The 18589-nt window shown below is 37.1% G+C and overlaps 1 protein-coding gene across 5 annotated transcripts in view; it reads left to right on the forward strand.

Moving 5' to 3' along the window:
* Positions 1 to 11: 11 nt before the first annotated feature.
* Positions 12 to 18589, forward strand: part of LOC129768576 (sprouty-related, EVH1 domain-containing protein 2) — a 39735-nt gene continuing 21157 nt past the window's right edge. Inside the window, exon 1 of one of the 5 annotated variants that reach the window (XM_055770315.1) lies at positions 12 to 235. In XM_055770315.1, coding sequence (XP_055626290.1) covers positions 216 to 235 — 20 coding nt within the window. In that variant the 5' untranslated portion in view covers positions 12 to 215. Of the gene's footprint in view, positions 236 to 470; positions 625 to 18589 lie in introns of those variants that run through there. The other 4 variants (XM_055770312.1, XM_055770316.1, XM_055770313.1 and 1 more) reach the window with 4 other exon arrangements.

Below are 18589 nucleotides of genomic sequence, written 5' to 3' on the forward strand. Positions count from 1 at the left end.
CAGAGAGATCTCGCGCGAGGAGTGTACAGAGCATCTCAACCAAGCAAAAGCCAGAGCCAGTGTAGTAGCAGAAAAAGCAGCAGCAAGGAAGGAAGAAAACCTTACCACTAATCGCCTCTCACACGAAAATTTTCGCTTTGGCCCATGTACAGATACAAAAATGGTGAAAACAGTGTTACTACCGCAAAATATTAGTATATTTGAGGTATCGAATCATGACCGAGGCATCTGAAGAGTAAGTGTCGCGTTGAAAATAGCCCCATAATGGTGCAATGCTCGGGCATTGGAAAATCATGGGATACACATTCCTTTTTTCTTCGATCCTTGTGGGATTCCGTGAGTCGGGCTCGATGTGTGTATGATGTTGTGGAAGAAGGGGGGACGAGAAGAAGGGATATGAAGCAAGGCCCACAGAGTGAACAGTGAGATGAAGTAAGAAAGAAGTAGAAGTAAATCAATTGTGTCTCCACTGAGGTTGGAAAGAAAGTGAAACGAGTCGCGAGTCTCAAGAGTGTAGTGTGCCTATGAAGGTCCCTGATTTGGGGACCGGTGAAAAGTGGCCGAGCTGGATGATACTGCTGATGGGGACCGTGCCAGTGAATCGGATGGAAGTTCCAAGGAAAAGTTAGTGATCCAGGCTTGCTTGGATGGGGGATGTGGTCCTAACGAAAATGGAATTGAGTTTTTTTTGCCCTCAGTTGTTTCGAGTGCTGCTCGCTCAACGCTCTTTATCACCCAATACTCGTCTCTCTGTTTCCTTCTGGAGCAAGAGTCATTTTGGAGGAAGCCCTATATCAGCAGGCGACTATGCGTGTCCCATATGTGTTTGTGTGGTTTGCGTGGTTTACATTCAGTGGCAAATGTTCTCAGCGATTTTGACAGAACGACGATGGAAGCGACAAGCGCTTCTCACTCGCTAGCATAGGGTGGGATGGTGGTCGCTTTTTGGATTTTATTATCGAGGATTTGTCTATCGAAATAGTTTTCAATGAAGCAGAAATGATTCACTTGATATGTTCAAATCGCAACATAACTTCTTGCTGTGATGAGAACAATTCAACGATAATCAGGTCTTATTAGATAAATACACGCAAAGGACCACCCTTGCACCTGTTCATCGGTGAGAGAACGTGTATGAGTTCGTATCGAGTTTATAAGTAAATGCCAACCTCAGAGTTTTTTTTTATGAATGAAAAAACAAGAACTATGGGGTTTCATTGAGAAAAGTCGAGCTGCCTTAAGTTACAGTTCGTATGGTTCTCTGTCCTGCATACTCTTTTTTCCTCACTAGTCAACACATGTTTGGTTTTGCGCTTGTGTTTGTATGAGAAATTTGCTGTTTTTTTTCTTTGGAAGATTCATACATTTATGAGACTAGTAGATCAAATAATACCATAAACATGGATTTATTTTTAAATTCGATATTTAGATCGTCTGCTATAAATACTGTGAACATTTTCTAATTTGGCTAGACGAGGTCCGATGTTTGTTGGATGTGAGGGCTCTTATGTGAACGATAAGGCAATAGATTGGGTACCAAAAAAGTATACGAATCCCCCTCTCATTGATTACCCTATGCGAGAGAAAAGATGTCCTGAGAGAAGAACAACATTTTGCTTTAAGAAAATATCTTTAAAAAATATTTTTCCAACATCCACGAGCAGCATGTTATCAATTAGTTGCACCCTTCAGTTACCATCGGTTAGTATCGCTGAACTATCGCCACCCGTGGTCATGAACAAGGCCATACTAAAAATATTAATGATGTGCAAAAATTTATGAATGAAAGAGGGAAGACCTTCGGAGAGGCAGCCAGTCTGTCCCAATCGCCAACAACACAACGCAGCAGCAGAAGCTCTGTATAACCCCCTATCGCTCTTTTTCTCACTGCTCATATTTAGCAGCACTTCTCGCGTGCTCATGCGAGGGTAGGCCTCTAGACGACAGCCTAAGGAATATAAACAATTCCTTGTGAAGCTGATTATATTGTTCTAGATTTTAGAGAAAAATGGTTTGATGTGCTTCATAACATTGGAGCGTAAAGAAACTTTCAGGTGGATCATTCCACGATAATGTTTCGTAATGTTTAACGCTATTTAACGCTTTAAATATCCCTATGTGGACAAATTGTCTTCCAAAGGTCTATATTCTCCTCATCTTATCTACGTCGTTTAATATTTGTTACTAAGAGCCTACAGATTCATCTGAGAAAAAATGACCATTATTTCCAACAAAATTAAAATTAAACTGACATAATCAGCTGTCATTCGAATGCTTATCAATGAAAAATTATGGCAATTCAAACTAGAGAATTTAAACAGTGATTATCAACTGTTTGACAACTCAGTAGTGACAAGTCGTTCGGTTTCACGTTCCTCAGACCATTGGTCCTTATTCCTGCTTACACTTCACGGTGCAAACGAAATTAAGCGCCTGATTACGAACGTCACTTCAAGGTGAAAACGAAGTGATTTGTATGCAACGTTATATGCACTTCATTTCAAGCCTGATCACTAACGCCACATCACTGTGAAGACGAAATGAGTTGTATGCAAAGTAATGTAGAATTAAATTCGTTTTCAGCGTGAAGGTGCGTTCGTGATCAGGCCCTTCGTCTTCACCATGAAGTAACGTTCGTGATCAGGCCCGAAGTGTATCAGCGATGACAACGGTACGGTGTCGACTTCTGGATAAGAAATTAGTTTTCTACTAAAACCTTACCATCATAATATAAAATTATCTTCAGATACAATTTCCGTAAGAGATTATTTTACCACATGAAGAAAACAAAGTTTTTCATCCACATTGAACACTAATTTGATATGGAGAAGTTTATTTTCATTCATAAGTTCCATTTGACATGAGTTCAATCTGCTTGAAAACCAATTGGGCCTGATCACGAACGTCACTTCACGGTGAAACGAAGTGAATTGTATACAACGTTATTACGGCCGCCAACGTGTGTGTAGAATCCGGAAGAGTTCATCCGTCGTGACAACTTGATGAACTCTGAGTTATGAATATCACGATACTGTCACGTCACGGGGGAAAACAAGTATATTTGTCACCTGTGTTTTAGATGGTGAAAGCGAATCACGCGGAATTTCGGATTTATTTAGCTTTTTTGCTAACATTTTGAAACTCGTCTTGCTTTTTAAGAAAGAAAAGATAAACAAACAGCATTTGGTGGTATTTTCAGAACGAAATCCTGACGTATCCAGAGGACGTAAATTTGTTCATTTTGATTCGATAAATACGCTATGGGATGTAATTGAGGACTAAAAATGTAGCTCTCGCAGATCGATTGAAACATGACGAAAGGTCTGTTTTCGATTATTTGGGGCGATTATTCGTATCGAATAACAATCCGCTGAAAAGTATTCGATTAGCTGATGAACGATTAATTTCAAAAATCGGGGATCACTAGTTGCAACCCCATGGAATGGCAATGGAGGCCACTGGCCCAAAACGATCATTATGATTGATTATGTATAATATTGATTTGTTGATATTTATATAAATAAAATAATATATAAATATTTTAACGTTGTCCTTTTTTTTTTATTCTTTATTTGAGAGGCTTTCAGCCTCCTGGGCTGGTTCGCCTGTAACGTTGACCTATATTAAGTACTTTTCTCTATTCAAACGAGTAAGACAGCTGAGAACAAGAGTATGCGAGATATCGATTATAAAACTTATGATAGTCATGCTTTAACTCTAGAGTAATTTTTTTAGAAAGAGGAAAAAAATTACATTCCCATATGTTCAACAAATACATTATTCAAGAGCAACCAAGTATTCCTCCTTATCTTTGAACCAACGTTTGATTCGGCAGACTAACGCACCAAGCAAATGATTCATGGAATGAGTCCGAGTAGTTGGCATTGAAATACCGAATCATCGAGGTATAATCGCAAACTTGTCATTCTAAAGCATACGATCAATTAAATGGAATATTTCCTCATAATCTCATTAAATTTACCTACATAACGTTCAAACGCCCGAAATTATGCAACTGACATGTTTCTTATAAACGGAAATGAACTCTTTCACTTCACGGAGTTTATTTTTACACGCAACTGTCCGTGACGATGATAGACACAAAAAGATTAAGTGAAAGCGTTTGTGACAGTGACTTTCGTGATCAGGCCCAATATTATCTTTGACGCTTCACTAACTCGTAAAATTTGGATTTTGACGATTTACATTCCAAACGATTCGGAAATTCCCTAAGATATGTTTTTTATGCTATACTAGCTGAACCCTGCCACGCTTTGCTGTGGCTCATGCATGATTGAGTTGAATTTTTAATTTTTTTTATGTTGTAACAACAATCTTAGATGTGTTTGATTGTTTTGCATATTGTTTGAGCTCAATCGGATAGAACACATATGCATTACTGAATAGTCGATTTTCATTAGAAGCTCAATTTCAGAAACGCACTCTAGTCATATATAAAATCATTTTTCTTCAAATTTTCCCATTTTTATGCCATAACAACACTCCTTGAAGTGGATTGTGTATTGTGTCCAAGCTCTATCGGTTTCGTATTTTTCGAGTTTTTGACGTGTACACAAACGAACAGAACATTTTTAAATATATAGAGATATTACAATCCCCAGATATGTTATTGGTTTAAATCGATGAAAACAAGAAGCATTTCCATTTCCCATACATTTGTTCTAACGAGCAACTTATCGGTGATCAACGAAAAAAAAATGATTTCGAGACCGGAAATATTAATTGAAAAATCTTCTACTGAGAAGAGCGCAAAAGAGGGGATAAGTGTGTGTATATTGAGTTGCTTCAAGCCATCGATATATGACTGTGTGCGTAAGTGCGTGCTTCATAACCCGTATATACAAATAGCACATCTTCGCTACACTGAAACTGAAACCATTTGTATTATTATTATTTCAAGAATATCAAGATAAACCATAGTGAATGTCGTGCTGGAATGTTGTAAGTTATTTGGGTTCGCGTGCAAATCGCAAAACTGCCTTCAATAAGGATGGAATTTGCGCTAATCTTGATCATAATGAAGCAAAGCAATTTTTTTCGTGGTTATTGAGATTAACAGACTTATATACATAATTTACTTCGTTTATTTAGTCACCAGGAAAGTAAATGTCGTTCTAGAATCTTGTTTGTGATTGGGTTTCGCCCGTCAGTAGCAAAACTTTCTCCACTAAGGGTAACAGCTGTGCTCATCTCGAGCATAAAAAAGTAATGCAACTTTTTTCGAGGCCAGTAATATTAACAGAAGCGTTTCTTTTGAGAATTAGCGCAAAATGATGAGAAGTGTTGATATTCTTAGTCGCTTCAAGCCCTCAATATATGGCTCTGTATGCATGCTATGTTGAACGCTTTTTTGGTGCTGGTTGGAGAGTTTAGAAGAGTGCAGCTGTTCACCAAATCATAAATTTAACCATCAATCAACACTCAACTTCAAGTCATCCAAAAGAGGAATTGAGCAAACGAGTCAAGTAAACACCGTAATGAAGTTTTGTCCCTTAATACTTAAAGATAGAAGATCCTTGTAATCAACAATTAGATTGATGAGTTGTAACTATTTTTTTTACAATCTTTATGTGTGATATGTAAGAACAGCAATACACTTCAATCTAGGATAAATTATTCATCTAAGATGAGTTTGATTTTATGAATTTAAATATTTGACGAGATATTTAAACAGAGATACTAAGTTCATGATTTGTAGTTCTAAAACAACATTGCTATTAGAGATGTAACACTGTATGGGGATGAGCTGTCTTTAATTAAATATTTGGCATGGCGAGTTTTTCGGAAAATTGTTTTCTCACAAGAAAGAAGGCATGTGGCATGCTAAAAGTCCATCACGAAAGATGTTATGTGAAATATGCTTTCCCTGCTAGTTCATCCTACGCCACCAGAAGGGCTAGAAATATTGTGGCGCGGTATTGTATTTCAAAACAAAAAAACCTAACGCCCCGGGCAAACGTATGCCGTCCGACGCTCGCTAAAGCTCGAGCATTGCTCAAGCATCGTATCCTATGTTTCAAACTAACCGGGCAATTAGTGGAACACAGGTTTGCGTGCGAGATACCGTCGCTTCCGACGAAGGGTCAGCAGTGAACTCGGATAGTGTCATCTTGGCGGCTTGGGCCGCTTCGCTACCTTATACTCGTTAAACGGGGACTTCGTCCCCATTACATTGCCCTCACAATAAATTTCGAAAAACGGAAACGAGAGAATAAATTTATAATAGAAATGTGAGGCATTCATACAAGTGATGAAACGGATAGTGGTTTGGCCGGATACCGGTGGCGATTATTGCTAATTGGAAAAAAAATCATTTAATAGTGTATCATGTTTTCTACAAGGAATTTAGAAAGTTTTATTCTGACAATGGTTTCATATTATTATAAATAGATTTTTGTTAATGAGGTAATTCGAATATTGGCCGAGTTGGAGTAAAAGTTACATGCAAACAGAAATCAATTAATTTCATAGAGATTGAGAATGAACTTAGAACTATGATCAGGGATGGTAGTCTGAGAAGGGGTACACTTACTTCACTACAAATCGAAATTCACTAATTTGAAGACTCAATAACTGTTAGGCTTGGTGGAGAAGTGCGTTGAGCTTTTATATATTCGAGGTAATTCCACATGTTCCTGCATCAAAAAAGTATTTGGATAAGGACGAGACTGCACAAAGAACACCGATCTTACTTCGTATGAGAACATCTTTATACGCTGGAGAGATCGTTTTAACTACTTGAAGAAGATCAAAATTATCTGATTGCAACCTTTTAAGACCCGAGGTTCAGGTCAAACAATTTAGGTGTTCTCGAAACGTAAACAGACAGACAAAAAATCATTAAATCACCGTTTATTTCAGACAGGTACAATGTTTTCTAGTTTTAATCCCATCTATCGCTAACCTTCGGCCCTATCAACGGTCGTGAAACGATCAAATGATCAATCGGCTGAACTTTGTGATCCTGATTGATGATGATTGGGAAATTTGCACGATGCATTTGTGCAACGATGACGTGTTTACGATCACAATCTACAATCTATTGGCCTCGTGTTTTTTGAGAGATTTCAAGCGCCTGTTACGCAGAATCGATCTCACGATAAATGTTCTATTATATACCATATTAGACGCCGAAATTATTCAGCGTTTTTTTTTCTCATAAAACACAAAGAATGGAGATAGTTTCAACCATTCACTGGTTCGTCACTTGGACCAACGGATTTATTCTGTTGGAAGAATGTTGGGAGTGAGCATTGAACTCGTGACCTTTAGCGTGAGAGGTACGGATGTTAACTACTACGCCAGATCGACTCCCTTTATTGGGTGATTTATTTAGGGAACCATCTGTAACATAGGAAGCATAAGAGTACTGAGTACGAGATGGCAGACAAAACCACCCTTCAGGCATTTGGCTGCAAGATTCGAAGTTTTCGTCATGGTTGAAGCACATCGACACCAATCACACCCAGATTGTGTTGCAAACAGATCACTTACTTATGCAATCCGTACTATCGAAGCTTACGATAAATTCATGCTTATTATACAGTCTAAGCTGAGATCCTGTGGTGTCTGGAAACAGTTGTGTGTCACAAATCATTTCGTACTGCTGGAAAATACATCATTTGCAAAACCCCTCAATGTGCTTTCGAAAAACTCCAGTTATAGTGGTAGGTCAATTCGTCTAAAATATCAAGCGATCTTTTTCTCACGACGACACAACCTCCCAGGCTTGCACAGCTGCACAACCAACCGAAAGAATAACTTCAAAATCGACAAAACTAGATACTTCAGATAATTCTAGACCTTTAATTCTATTACATTACTATCCGAATTGGCCACAAATTGAACTGTTAGTCCTTGAGACCATCGCAAATGTTTTCAGCTCGAATCTAGTGCCGTCCCAATTGTGCTAAAAACCTCTCGATTCCTCTCCTCTTCTTTCCAATTCGAGTAACAGTGTTTTTTCAAATCGGAAACGATAGCAAACGATAAGCCACAGTGCAAGGAGAATCATACGTTTTAACCAATACTGTCAGAAAGTCAGAGCGTACAAATCGATCGAAGTCAGTTATCGATGATTTTCCAATCAGTCAAACGAATACTTTTCCCGAAAAAAGATCAGTCAACTTTTGTCCTCAAATGTGAAAATAGGAATAAAAATAAAGAGGTCCTGTGATAAAGAAGATGGTAATATAAAGAAGGTGGTAATTATAAAAAATTATGTTGAATTCCTCATGATGAGAAATGAAAAAAATGAGAGCGGACCACTGCTCAGTCTTCTGTGGACAATATGCGGTGAAACGTTGAAACGAATTATTAAAGCTCAAAAGAAGAATCGATTCCTCCTCGGAAACACCAAGCGCAAATCATGTGCTCATTTTTGTATTGGAATAATATTGTATGTAATATTTTTTAGCCATTTTGAGAACTACATATAAATTTTACACGAAGCTTCGAGGGAAATTCTATTTCTCAAGCATCGGAATGGGCGATAAAATCATTTTAGATGAATCAAAGCCGATCTTCTTAAAATAAAATGGTTTCACAGAATCTAGTTTTTGAAAGAGCAATTCTCCAGACTTTTGGAAAAAATTGGCATACCTGCCGATAGCAGAAAAGAAATGGAATTATGAGAGAAGAGCATAGTGTTTAGGCGTGCGAGACCATTTCTCTGTCGCTTTGCAATGATTACTAAACGGATTTCCGATCGGATACCGGCTTATATAAAGATTATCGTGATTTCAATAGCCAATCTTCAAGCTATTGGAACAAGTTTAGCAAACATATAACTCCTGGACATTTTGTCTTTCGAATGAAGTGATTATCATACCACTCCGTTCATCCGACAAAAAGTATTAACGTTCAAAACTTTGCACTCCAAGTGTAACACTCCCGTTTTGAAACTTCGGACTTACACTCCGGTATAGAAATGAAAGACATAGTTCTACGTCAAAAAACGTTTTGTCGTGGGTATTGTCGGGGACATAACCGAAGAGACCTTCGACTATAGCAAGGGCCGTCAACACTACCAACGCTCCCAGAACATAATTTCCAAAGAACAAATCCACAAATTATACTATGCAGCGCTTTTCGTAGAACAGCAACAGAAAATCTGAACCGAATCAACTGTGTGGTGGCGGTGGCGGCGACAGAAACCGCAGCGGAACAAATTTTCACCTTCAGTTCTCAACCGAAGAACACAACTCTCATCGCAGTAAAATATCTTCTCCACATCCGGGTTGAAACATACAGAACAAACAATGTCTGTCTAGATTGAAACTAGAAATCGAAACTACAAAGCAAATCAATTCATACCTCTTGCTCGATGCAACGTGAATTGACTTGATTTCCACTATACAGTATTTCCATATTTATCGATTTCCACTATACAGTATTATCCGATTATCCGCGAAATAGTCTGGCTAGGCCAACGCGCATAACGAAAATCCCGGATAACGCGATGAAGACTAAAAATGAGGTGCAAACACGAAATAAAGATATCTCAGCATAAAAACTATGTTTTATCAATACAGAAATTATTCAACTATTTATCTGTAAGGTCGTGCACATCAGTGGTCAGATAATGTGAAAGCCATGACCAAAACAAAAGAGCAAGTGCTTACCTCTCACTGACAAATTTCGAGATGTTCTATAGAATTACTATAGAACTCGCTTTCGCGGATAATCCGCACAGCGGTTCATCCGCTCGCGGATAATCGAGGCTCTACTGTATATGTCTTAGGCAAAGAAAATTGCTAGAAATGTCTCCTATAATTTTTTGTATTTGGAATCAAAAAACATCCATTAATTGAAGAGATATTAACGTTCAAAATCCATACATTTTTTCCACCCAAAACTTTAAAGTGGACCTTTCACTTAAAGGTTAGATGTTGTCCTATGTAAAAATCACGTTGGAATTATTTCATAGAAAAATTACGGTTGGTTTCTTGTAGGGGAAGGGTGGTAAAGACGGACATCCTAAGTAAATGTTGATTTTTTTTAGTAAATTTCACAAAAAAAAATAACAATCTCACCACAAATTGATAGTCTAGGTCTCTTTTTATAGTAAAATTTGTCTTTGAGGTAGAAATTTTGGAAAATGAATGTGTCCGGCATCCTTGAAAAAAAAGATTAACACGGGAAAGCCGGACACTTAGGGAGGGAAAGATGGACACTAACTGAAAATTCATGTTTATGTACTCGGTGAGTTTTGGAGGTCTTCAAATATGCCTTAAAGATAATCTAACAGAAAAGCTAGACTAAAATCACCCAGGAGAGCTTGTATTTTTTTGTCTAAAATAGCTTTCGGCATTCGGAATGACAAATTCGGATTACGTTTTAAAAAAGTATTTTATTTTCGTCAATATTTTTGCAGTAAAAATGAGAAAGCTTCACCGCTGATTCGATGAACTGGAAGAGAAGTGGTGGTAAAACATTCACGTAACGAAAAACACTAAAAAAATAACTCGATAACAATGAGAACCTTATATTCTGCAGACGAAAACTTACATCGAGCTGCTCTTTGCAGATTACTTTTTTATTTTTGTTTACAATTTTAACAGAAAGCCAGCTAGGTGTACACAGTAAGTGTCAAAGATATTGATACACTGTATTGCAAGTTTGTACATCATTAAAATTTAAAATAAAAATGTAATTTATCAATTATACAGGGGTGTCCGTCTTTCCCGACTTTCCCCTACTTATTCTAGGGAACATTAGGATCGTAGGATTAAATTTTGCATCAGTTTTCATTTGACACAAATTAGAAAAAAAGATTTCTCACCATTTTTCCAACACGAATTTCCCCCATCGCATGACGAGAAAAATCGAACTTGTTGCACCAGTGATTAGCATCGGGGGTACGTTTTTTTTGCTCTGTTTCGTTCTATCCGCGCTTCATAACTATGTGGCGCTATGTAGTTGTTCTGAATGAAACACAAACTTCAAGCGCACGGCAGCAATCATAACCCAGGCTGGCAGGCAGGCAGTTTCCTCCCTTCATTCAGAACTTTTTAGCAGCAGAACCATGAACGAAGCCCGCCTACCGCTGCTTGCTTGCTTGTCCGATAATATCGTTTCTATGCGCAAGAACCCATTCACCCAGTATGAATGTAGATTTATTATTATCCTGATGCCGAGTTGGGTAGTCCCTCGGCGTGTTCTTGCTTGTGTGTATGTAAAGAGTCATTACAAGTTGTTCGCTGCCAGGATGGTTAGTGAGCGAGTGAGAGGAAGAAGAAAGGAGATCTCATCAAAAATAGTGCAAGTAGTTCCTTGATGAGGGGGTGGTGTGAGGGATACACGGGAAGCATAGATGGTTTAGGTATGTAGGTATTTAGATCATATGTTTTTTATTGGCGTTTTACAACATTGGATTTAAATAAATGTAAAGAAATAATTTATTTTTAAGCAATTCGTATTAGAATCTGGTTCCGTCGAAGGGGGTGAAATGGGTCAAAGAAAGGAAATTTCCGATTTTTTTGTCAAATAACTATCGTAAATTAGAGTGGGATGCATTTCTGATTATATAAAGATGTTCTCTTAAAATTAATTTACGAGTGTTCAGAAAATAGTTGAATAGCATTAATTTTTCACTGAATTGCAATTAAATGAAAGTTGACCCAATCCCACTCCTTGGAAGGGGTGACAATAGATCAAAGTTATGAATATTGTTTTCTTTTAACATGTCTCCTACTAAACGGTGAACAGCTTTCAAAAATATTCGCAACATTTGTCAAGATATTACTAATAGAACTTACTTTTTTCCCTGGTTTCCCTGGAATCATTAATCTCCCTGAATAATTTCGATCACAAATATTCGGAAGACTTTATAGAAGGGGAGCAATTGACATATGATTCCATTCTATGACATTAGTTGGATCAATTATCGTCATGTTGGTGATAAAAGGATCATATAAATTAAATAGTTTTAGGATTTGGTTACAGAGTGCAATATAAAAACTTATCGAATCGTTCATGAATTCAACTACGGCGTTGTCTGAAATTACGGACAAATATTCATTGACCAACATTTCAGTCGCGGCACCTACAGACCCCTTGTCCAAACTGACATAATTTTTCTGATCGAACTGTACGTTGTTCAGATTGGTTATATTTTTCATATAGTCTGTCCTCAAACAGTGTCTTGAGTAATCCTGGAATGCTCGGATACAAAGTAAATAGTTCCGGACTTTCGCTTTGATATTATCTGTTGATATTGTTCGCCATGCTTAGAGCATAAGACAAGAAGGTCAAATAAAGAATCGTCGAAGGGACATTTAAACCGTCATAGACCGATCTTACTCGGATCTTCTCTACATGATCACCATTCAAAAGAAAATGAAAATATATTTTGAGCGGTTCGTAACGTTAAAATATACGTTTGACAACACTTTCTAATGAAATCCACCGCGTGGCTGACGGATGCAGCAATCTGAAGGATTTCAACTCTAAGAGAGTTTGAATCATATCAAACTTACTGTTTTATAAAGGACTATAGATCAAATAGGAGTAGATGTCCTTACACAGCTGCTCGATTGTGCTCGTAATGCACACATGGTCATACACATTTTAGTGTGAACAAATCTGGACTGTCCTTCATTAGATACGCTCCTAATGACTTCCCAAGAACGATCATGTTATTAGCTCCGTCGGAGGAATATTGAAATTATTTTTTATCAATCTGGGATAAGCAAAATTAATGCCATACCTTTTTTGAATAAAATTCTACCCAAAAAGAAGCATCTTGGCGTTCGTTTACAATGAAGTCAGTAAAATCCAGGTTTCGGATATCCCTGAATTCATTAACGATTTCCTGAATATAATTTCGATCGCAAATACGTGAAAGACTTTGTAGAAGGGGAACAATTTACATATGCTTTCATTCTATGGCGATAGATGGATCAATTATCGCAATGTTCACGAATAGCTGGCCATTGAAATTAAAACGTTTTAGAACTTGATTACAGGGCGTAATGTAAAACTTTATCGAATTGGTCTTGAAATCAGCGACGACGTTGTGTTAAATTTCCCATACTGACAAATATTTATTGAACATCATTTCAATAGCGGCACCAACATAAACATTATCCAAACTGACCAACTTTTCCTGATCGAACTGAATGTCAATTGACGGGAGCCAAGTTAGTGAAAACCCGACATACCATACTTCTGTGTGTCAGTAAAAAACTTGAAAATGCTGGGAAAATAAAAAAGCTGGATAAAACAGTGAAAATTGAAAAAAAAACTGGAGATTTTTTGCCTTTGGTTGTTTCGCAGGCACACTTAAAAAAAACTGACATTATACAGGAAAAACTGGAAGGTTGGCAACTCTGAACACAAATGAGTACTTTCATTCATATAAGTATCTGAATGATCCACTCATGTTTGGTAATATATTCGTGAGAGGTTACTTGCATGACACATTGTGTGTCATTCGATATTGATAGAGATGAACACTGATGTCAATTAAGTTTCGGGACTGGAAGTGAAAGAATTTGTTAACAAGTTTTATTGATATTTGTTGAGTTTATTATTCAAAGTAGCTTCCTTCAGCTTCAACACACTTTGCATACTGATTCAATAGTGATTCAAAAACGTGCTTAAGTCAATTTTCAAAGCTTTCAATGTTTCGTTTTTTGCAGTGTCATGACACTTCATGAGTAGGTAAACCTAGCCAGACCATTTCACATACTCCCTGACTTCTTGATGCTCGTGTTGTATAGTCCTGACCAAGGAATTGCCGAACAATCGCGCAGGTGCTATGGGTGATCGACGTTTGAATACCGACCAAGGCCTTCTCCATGATCAACATCTTTAGCATTTCCAAAAGCGTCTTCGGTACGATTCCAGTTCCAGAGAGAACGACTGAAACAAATCATTGGACCTCGCTTTTTTTTCCCTGTTGGATGTGAACCACTGCGTCCATTATTCTGAACTATTGTGGTATATCCCATTTTTTTATACTCCGCTTCAAGCTTACCTACTGCTTATTGATGGAGAAGTAAACTGAAAGCTATAGCGAGATAGGTGCCAATCAGGACCTCGCTTAATCCCCACACGTTTCTTGTAAATTTAATGCCCGTGAATCTCTTCCAGATTTTGGCTCAGCTAAATAGCGACATCGCTATATCCTCTGCCAGTGACGCGGACAGCTTGGTATAGTGCGTTTTGGTTGGGACGTTATGCGAAATATTCGCGCAGTCGTCGCACTTGGGCAACACATAGTGCAGGAATATCGACGGATCTTAGTCCCCATTCCGGCACATCTAAACGCTTTCCTCATCTTCCTCACGTGATCTTCTAAATCAGTTTTGTTCGATTTGATTACTCCAAAACAGAGGGTCAGCAGGGGAATCGCGAATGTGTTTATCGTGCGTATCTTGTTTCCCGCGTTCAGCATATTTTTCAGCTGTAAAAGCCTCACAACCCAGCCGGCCTGGATTCAATCCCTGTTCGCATCGATTGGAAATTTTTGTGGTACAATTCCAAGCTGACATTCAGTCTGAGAGAATGAGAAGTCTGCTTCATACATACAAACAAAAAAAAAATATATGCGAGTGGGCTTTATTAGTAGTAACGGTTGTTTTTTATTCTTTGCTTCCTTCATTAACGATGCCCGAAAAGCTATTTGTATCGCGCTTCAGTTTGTTCCAAATTCTATTTATGTGGTATTTCTTATACCACTTCCTACCAATATATTTGAGAGTTTGAAAATATGTGGAATCGTTGGCTTCAGGAAACGCTCTGTTAATTGTATGAAATGGTGAGTTAAAATTACTAAAACCAAAAATGCGTTCTTTTTCATCCCATTCGTTCGGATGCGTATGGAAATCTATTTAATGATTTGTGTAATAATCCCATTATGCTCAAACTACTACTTCTTCAAAACGCTTTTCGAGAATATTCCAGAGAATCAACGTCAAATACATATCTGCTTTTCTAATGGTCTTAACGTAAAGATTGTTTCCAAAGCAAAAATAAAAACTGAAATTAGAAACATTTCTTCGGTGACTTCAAAGGACAGTTCAACAGTAAAACTGCACAATCAAGCGAATATTTTTACAATTAAGCATGAAATAACATCTGAAGAAACTTATTTGACAATAAAATCATTCGCCTGCAGATAATCCTCGAGAAACAAGTGTCTATCGAAAAGAGTTTTTTCTGAAGTCTTCTGCAATCGTTTAGTGCAATTGAATGTTGTTTTATTTGAAGCTAATCGAGGTACTATTTGAAAAAATGTGTAGAAAGCATTTAAATGAAGAGACAACCAATGGATTTAGGCATACTTCTTTACTAAACTTTGACTGCAAGATACTAGTTCATATATTGAAGCGTAAATTTGAACAAAGAAAACAATATTTTGAATGTTTTATTCCATAAAGCGTATTGATAGTGGATTTCTCTTGGCTGTGGTGCAGAATATGTAATCTAATCCTGGATTCAAAGCCACTGGAAAAAAACACGAATGTCGTAATAACATGTGCTTATTAACGGAAATTTCATTTGTAACATCACAATCTTTCGATCGGTAGGACAAAGTGATCCTTTAAAAAATTGATCTCCGGTGCCGAGCACTCTGTTTTTGAGCTGGTATTATGAAATTTGGATCGCATTCATTTCGCTAAGTCCTTCTCAAATTATTTGGTAAATCCTAATAATATTCCGGTCATTTCATCATATTATTAACATCCCACATATACTCTGCAGATACAAATGTATCAGCAGTTCGCTATGTCAAATTTACTCTCACGTAGACCTGGATTTAGAACACAGAGTTCAGTTTATACTCAAATATGACGTAGCTAAGAAGTTGAAAACAAATATCCTCCACTACCAATGGAAGCTTCATCGCTCAATGTTTATGTGACTTCCATGCAGAATACATATTTCAGTGAAGAAGTTCGATGATATGGAAAAAATATTCGACATAACCATTTTATGGATAAATATGGAGTACCCAAAATAGGCGGAGATTGCAGAAAAGTTATCATTTATTTGAACAGGTGAATGTATTTTTAAAAAAAAATCTGTTTACGTGTCCACGTGGACATTATCTGTACCCCCACCCCTTCTCACCGTGAACATTTTCGTACCCCCAACCCCCCCTAAAGTTGTCCAATTGGTATGTGGACAGCCCCTAACATCTTTTCTGCCAACGCTAGTCAAAATTACCTCTCAGTTTTTAAAAATGCTGTTGACAAGAGCGATATTGAAATAGAAATAAAGGGGAGAGTCGGGAAAGACGGACACCTATGTATGATTGATAAATTACATTTTTATTTTAAATTTTAATGATGTACAAACCTACAATACAGTGTATCAATGCTTTTGGCACTTACTGTCAATTATGTCAATTACACCAATTACACCTAGCTGGCCTTCTTTCAAAATTGTAAATAAAAACAGAAATGTCATCTACAAAAAGCAGCTTGATGTAAATTTTCCTTGTGCAGAAAAGAAGGTTCTCATTGTTATCGAGTAATTTTTTAGGGGTATTTTTCGTTACGTGAGTGTTTTACCGTCATTTCTTTTCCAGTTTATCGAATCAGCGGTGAAGTTATCTCATTTTTACGCGAGAAATACTGATGAATAAAAAAAAACTAACCAAGTCGGGTAAGATACTTTGTTTTGAAATCGATTTGATTATCTCCGCCTTTTTCTAACAGATGCTCACTAATTACGTTTGCAAGTGCAACCAGATATCATGGACGAATCGGCAGAGCGGTTTTTAAAACGTAATCCGAATTTGTCATTCCGAATGCCGGAAGCTATTTTAGACTTGAAAAAATGAGAAAAATTATCTAGAAAAATCTTCTAGGTGATTTTAGTCTAGACTATTTGATCTATCATGTTAAGGCTTATTAGAAGACCTCCAAAACATATTGAGTACATAAACTTAAATTTTCAGTTAGTATCCATCTTTCTTGCCAAGTGTCCGTTCTTCCCGACTCTTTCTTATTTTTTCAAAGATGCCGGACACATTCATTTTGCAAAATTTCTGTCTCAAAGACAAATTTTATTATAAAAAGAGAACCTAGGATAGTCTAGTAGTCAAACCTAGCTATATAATTTTTGTGTATATTACGAAGAAAATCAACGTTTACTTAAGGTGTCTGTCTTTACCACCCTTGCCCCATATGTTCCTCTTACTATAAAGCGCGGTGCCCTACGAGCATACTTAGGCTAGTGCACAAATTACGTAACGCTAAACATGCGGTTTTTGGACCACCTACAAGGCTGCTATAAAGGGCCGGGCCGGGTAAGGGAGTAAAAAGTGCCCCCAAACCAAATCACTAGCTGTATGGCAAATATTGTAAAGGATATTAAATAAGAAATTTTGGCGGTTTATTTGAACCCCTATGTGGTTTGACGTAGGATCTATAGTGAAACACGTGTTTTTCGTTTATTTCACGCCATCCTCAAAAGATCCGAGATAAAAATTTGAAAAAAATACTGAATGTGCATCTTACTACGGTGTATCAAGAAAAATGATCAAAAAAAATTTCATCAAAAATTTTAGTACCAAAAAAAATATTGAAATTTTTAATTTTTTTTTTTGAGATTTAGAGATTCAGTACTACTCTAATTCATATTTAAATGTGTTTCTACGGCTTTTCTAGATATGTGTGATTTTTTTGAGATTTTTTTCAGTGTTGCGCGGTTTCAAATTTTTTTTTTATATTTCCAAAGAGTGGTTAGGTAAGGGAGTAAAAAGTGCCCTCAAACCAAATCACTAGTTGTATAGCAAATATTGTAAAGGATATTAAATAAGAAATTTTGGTGGTTTATTTGAACCCCTATGTGGTTTGACGTAGGATCTATAGTGAAAAACGTACTTTTTTGTTATTTTGTTATTTCACGCCATCCTCAATAGATCCGAGATAAAAATTTGAAAAAAATACTGAATGTACATCTTACCACGGTGTATCAAGAAAAAATATAAAAAAAAAATCATCAAAAATTTTAGTACTAAAAAAATATTTAAATTCTGAAATTTTTTTTTTTGAGATTTAGAGATTCAGTACTACTCTAATTCATATTTAAATGTGCTCTTACGGCTTTTCTAAAATATCTTCTGGACTTTTTTCAGTCAATTGTATCTTTTTCTTCAAATAAATACCAATAACGCCTAAAAAGCTATATTACACGCACAGTCTGTGAGTATTTGAGTTACGATTTTTCGCGAGTACAGTAGGGTTGAAGAATATACTTTTGAATAAATTCTGTCGTTCTACTGATGGGTCCTGTTTCAGATCAACTCATCTGTGCTGTATTCACATTGAGAACTGCGAACTGGAACCATACAAGATTAGTCTTGTATGTGGGTGTGTGTGGGATATCCTACAAATTCCGCTTCTTCAACATGGGAGTTTGTGGGTTTAATATTTTCGGCTTCAACGGGATATCCAACGATCGCTAGGTTGTTCCTCAGACCATCTTTTGTACTCGCAGAAGCGTAAAGACTTGAGCCGCTGCGGAATGCTTCAAGTTGAAGTTCGCGGGCTGCCTTCTCGATAGAACGTTTGCAAATTTGAATGAGAACTTGCTCGGACACGCCCGCGTA

Source organism: Toxorhynchites rutilus, chromosome 2, assembly GCF_029784135.1.
Source record: "Toxorhynchites rutilus septentrionalis strain SRP chromosome 2, ASM2978413v1, whole genome shotgun sequence".
Classification (NCBI taxonomy): domain Eukaryota; kingdom Metazoa; phylum Arthropoda; class Insecta; order Diptera; family Culicidae; genus Toxorhynchites; species Toxorhynchites rutilus.